Raw genomic sequence first — 5,121 nt, 5'->3', positions numbered from 1 at the left:
TAAGGATGTTGTAGGCCTCTCTTGTAGAAAAGGTACCCTTTTCTTCATATAACCATCTGAGAATTTCCTTTTCCTCAGAATATTGAATTTTCGTTTTCATTAATTCTATATCCAGAATTTGTTGGACTTGCATCGGCCCCTCTCTTAAGATTTAAGTCGTTTTGAGCCATTCTCTATAATCTTGGTGTGACGAGTTGCGCCGAAAATTTCTCACCATGTCATGAGGTTGCATATCCTGTTCCATAAGAGGGTTTGGAGGGAGAAGGTCCCTGAGTTTGGGCATCTGCTGCCAAGAGTCTTCCCAAAACCTTGCATTACTGCCATTCTTCACTTCCCAAAAGCTATGCTGCTGAATGAGATTCTTGTGCTGTTTGGCCGAGTTCCACATGATTGAGCCTGTGCTGATCTCTGATATTCTAATTAGTTCCTCCATTGGACAGTTTCCCATATATTTAGCAGTCCATAGCGTGGCCCAAGGGGTGAAAGGTTCAGTTAGCCACTTCCACCAGATTCGAGCCCCCATAACTGCATTGCTGTGAGAGGGGTCCCTCAATCCAATACCGCCTCCTTTCTTTGGAAGACATGTCGTTTCCCATTTGACTAGAGCCCACTTGCGCTTGAGGCCGCTGCTGCCCCAAAGAAACGATCTTTGGAGAGTTTTGATTTCTTTAAGAACCCATTTAGGAGCAGCAAGGATGGAGAAGAGGTATAAAGGCATGGCTTGAAGAACAACTTTTATGAGGACAAGACGGCTTGCCATATTTAGAGATCTGTGAGTCCAAGAGGAGAGCCGCGCTTCCAGATTTTCTAAAAGGATTCTCCAGGAAGAGTGCTTTAGGGCTGAGGCGATGAGCAGAGCACCTAAATAAGAAGAGGGGAGTTTGGCAGAGGAGAAACCCAGAATGCGAATGATGGCTGACTGAGTAACTGAGGGAGTATGAAAGAAGAAGATTTGAGATTTGGAGTTATTGATAGAGGCTCCAGAGGCTTCCGAGAAGTCTGTTAAAAGGGTTTTGAGCTGACGAGCCTCCTGGACCGAAGGATGCCCAAAAAGCATATTATCATCTACAAATTGCTGGTGAGTGAAAGCCGGAGAGTTATGAAAGGAGAGGCCTTTAAGACGGAGAGATTGCTGAGCTGACTTAATACTGCGACCTAAACCCTCAGCCATGATAACAAACAGAAAAGGGGAGAGGGGGTCTCCCTGCCTGATGCCTCGAGAGGGATGAAAGGTAGCAGAGGGTATGCCATTGATTAAGACAGAGAAAAAGGAGGATGAGATGAGGCTCATAATCCATCGAACCCAGGAAGCATCAAATCCAAAAGCCATTAGAACCTTTTCAATGTACTTCCAACTAAGGCTATCAAAAGCCTTTGAAAGATCTAGTTTGAGTAGCATACCTGGCTTCTTGGAGATCTTCAGAGAATGAATTATTTCATGAGTTAGGATGATCCCGTCCGTGATCTGCCTCCCCTCAACATATCCGGATTGCTCGGGCGAGATGATGAGAGGAAGTAGGAGTTTGAGCCTGGAGGCTATGATTTTAGACACGATCTTATAGATTATGTTGCATAGTGCTATCGGTCTGTACTTGTCAGGTGTGCTTGGCTGATCCACCTTGGGAACCAAGGCTATGAAAGTAGCATTTACCCCTAGAAACATCCATCTCAGAGAGCGAGACTCCTCAACCACCTGCCAGACTTCCATCTTGATCAGATCCCAGAAGTTGTGGAAAAAATTAGAGGTGAATCCATCCGGGCTTGGGCTTTGCCTGCTTTCAGTTGTCGTACTGCAAGTTCCACCTCTTGGAGATCAACAGGCTTGAGAAGCATTTGGTTATGCTCTTCTGAGATAAGTTTGGGAATATTTCGAGTAATTTTCTCTATGGCCTGAGATCTGTCACTGTTTGGCTCTCGGTGCACCTGCTTGAAATAATTTAATAGTTCAGTTTCTATTTCTTCATGCTTTTCCACTTTGATTCCCTGCTCGTTTTGAATATGAGTTATATTGTTATGCATCCTGCGTTGGATTGTAGTGCTATGAAAGAATTTAGTGTTTTTCTCTCCATCTTTGAGCCACCTGACCCTTGATTTTTGCCGCCACAACGTTTCTTCCTGCTTTTCCTTTTCTGCTAGTTGCACTTCAAGGGTTTTTTCCTGTTCTGCCAGGTCCTCTGATCGGCCATTTATAATAATCTTCTGCTGTAGCTGCCTCATTTCCAGCTCGAGGGTTGCTTTACCCTGAAAGATATTGCCGAATGATGTGTGATTCCAATGCTTGATCTTGCCTTTTAGGTGCTTGAGCTTTTGTTGGAATTGGAACATTTTTGAGCCTGGAGGAGGATAGAAGCTGTTCCATTCTGTACTGATTAATTTGTGGAAGTCTGGATGGGTCAACCAGAAGGCCTCAAAGCGAAATGGCCTACGGAGCTTGTTTCCCGGACGAGACCATTGGAGGGAAATGGGCCAGTGATCAGATCCCGAGAAGGGCAGTATGGAAGCTGCGAAATCACCACCGAGATGAATGGCATTGTCTGAGAGTAAAAACCTATCCAACCGAGAAGCTATCTGTTGGTTCCCTGCTCTTCTGTTGTTCCAGGTAAATACTCCATTGTTGAAAGGGAGGTCGATGAGCCAGTTATTCTGAATGAAGTCCTTTAGGAGTGACCCTTCCTGAGATCCTCTGCATCTGCCACCTCTCTTTTCTTCCAGTCTTGTAATCATATTGAAGTCTCCTCCTGCGATCCATAGAGGGTGCAATCTGTTATGGTTAAGTTCAGAGATGGAGTTTAGGATACCTGCTTTACGAGATGTCTCCTGTGGAAAATATACATTAGTTAAGAGCCCGTGTAGATTTGTGCCTATGATGTGAAAAATTGCTTGAAGGAAATTCCTGTGTGCATGGAAATTGTTGAGCTTGATAGCTCTCGAATCCCAGATAATTGCTAGGCCTCCCGAGGTGCCATCTGCATCCACTGCTATGTTATGACTCCCAGGCCAGATTTTAGCAGCTAATCTATCTAATGCATTAGAATCACATTTGGTCTCTTGCAAGAACAAGACTTGAGGGTTTTCTTGCTTTATCATATTTTTAAGAATTCGAGTCTTCCTTGGGCCATTAAGCCCTCTTATATTCCAAGATATTAACTTCATTGGGAAGGAGTGTTTTCAGTGCGGTAGTACTTGGTTAACTTGGCATACCGGCTGGAATCCACTAGAATTTGTCCTACTTTGATTGTTCTCTGTAGAACAGTTTTCCTTCCCCGCTTTTTGATATCTTTGGCTATGAATCTACCATCCCATGGGCCTCCAGTCTGTATACCTAGAGATTTTTGCCTCTGCGCCCGAGATAACACTTCTTCCAGGCTCTTACTTTGTTCCGCTGGAATGTTGTCAAAGTTGTTTGTTGTGTAGGCTTTTTCTAGACATGGAAGGTCCAGATCCCCAATGTCTATTGCCTCTGTTTCTTCCTCCATGAACTGAGGGTAATTTAATTCTTCCATCGGTTCCTCTTCTAGACTGGCATTTGAATGTGGTATCTCCAGCTGCATGACTTGAGTGTTCCATAATATTTCTTTTTGCTTGTCTGAGGTAGAAGCTTCCTTACCTTGAGTATCTGCATGTGGCATTGTGGGATTTCCCATCTTTGAGTGGTCGTCGTTCATTGACTCTGGCTCTGGTGGAGTGGGAGGATTCGTTTGCAGATCCAGCTGGTTAGCTAAAACACCAAAACTGTTGCTTGTTGAGGGCCCAAGGGGGCTGGTTTGTGCTACTTTGGGCTTTGAAGCTTGTTTCTTGTGGGATTTCCGGCGATTTGTGACTTTTATGAAGCCACCTGCTTCAGAAGCTTCTGGATCAAAGGCAGGAGAGGGTTTTTGCATTAATGGGAAGTCTCTGAATAAATGCCCCAGGGCATGACATCTACGACATCGAAAAGGCACATGTTCATAGTCAATCGTCTGAACCCATTCAATGTCATAGTGAGATATGCTTACCGCATCTGGGAGAGCCTGATTGAGATTCATATAGACACAAATACGAGCAAAAGAAGTGTATCTGCATGTTTTCGTTTCCTTTGCAACCTTGACAAACTCGCCCAGAGTGTTTCCAATCGCCTGTAGGGAGTCTTCCTCCCAATATTCCACCAGCAGCGAGTATAAGGGGATCCACACCGGAGCCCAGCTAAGGTCCTCCTTGTCCAGGTTGAAACGTTCCACCCATCCTCTGAGAAACAAACCGGCTGCATTGAAGAAGTAAGGCCCACCATCCAGGACCCTGTTTTTGTCCTCCAAGAAGTTGAAGATAGCAGTGAAGAACCCTTTCGGTCCTAACTGCAGGGTTATATGTCCCTTTGGGTGCCATTTCACATTTATCCAGCTCCTTAATGCTTTTTTAGTTGGCCACAGACCGATGAATTTCCCTATTAAAGCATGATCTTTCATGTACTGTATCTTCGCATTGATTCGATGGCCTGGTAGTTCTACCCTTGGGCGCACGGAGGCAACTGGTTTGCATGTAGCAGAGCGTACCTCTGGTGGCTTTTCGTCTTGTTTTGTCTGTTGACATTTCAGATCTTCATTATTCTCGTTCTGGTTTGCAGTTCCATTTTCTTCCTTATTCAGAAATTGCTCATTGTCGTTTTGTGGGGGAGGTTCATCGCCCTCCCCCCGCGGGGGCTCCATGAGGTCGTGTACCCTCTGTCCTGTGAATGAAGGAGCCTGAATCCGTCAGAAGTTGCAGGTATTCTGCAGTTTTGCAAAGCCTGCCGTCGCTGCAAATGTTCAAACCCTAGAACGCAGAGCGCAGAGCTAGATCAAGCCAATCCAAAGATTTCTGAGCTGGCTAACAATGTTGCTTATCTTCACGGTTCTATTTTAAGGTTTTATGTATCTTCCACAATGGAATGTAATAGTTTGCAACTTTTACCTACATAAGTATGTGCTCACATTTTCAACCTTACCATAGTCACATTTTAAGGTTTTTGATGTATCTAACTTGGTGTATATATATATATATATATATATTTATTTGTTGTAAAAGAAATCTCTTGATTCATATTCCATAGGGACTAGCATTATATCCAACCCTCCAAGAAAACAATGTATAACCATGATGGTACTT

General features: G+C 44.3%; 1 protein-coding gene across 1 annotated transcript; it reads right to left on the bottom strand.

The window, feature by feature from the left end:
• Positions 1 to 1,713: 1,713 nt before the first annotated feature.
• Positions 1,714 to 3,087, bottom strand: LOC149197674 (uncharacterized). The gene has a single exon (XM_089408766.1). The coding sequence runs from the start codon at positions 3,085 to 3,087 to the stop codon at positions 1,714 to 1,716; it is 1,374 nt and encodes a 457-aa protein (XP_089264892.1).
• Positions 3,088 to 5,121: the final 2,034 nt, after the last annotated feature.

Source organism: Pinus tabuliformis, chromosome 2_2, assembly GCF_031772625.1.
Source record: "Pinus tabuliformis cultivar Carrire ecotype Pingquan chromosome 2_2, CPIR1, whole genome shotgun sequence".
Taxonomy (NCBI): Eukaryota; Viridiplantae; Streptophyta; class Pinopsida; order Pinales; family Pinaceae; genus Pinus; species Pinus tabuliformis.
This window is presented reverse-complemented; position numbering and strand designations above follow the sequence as displayed.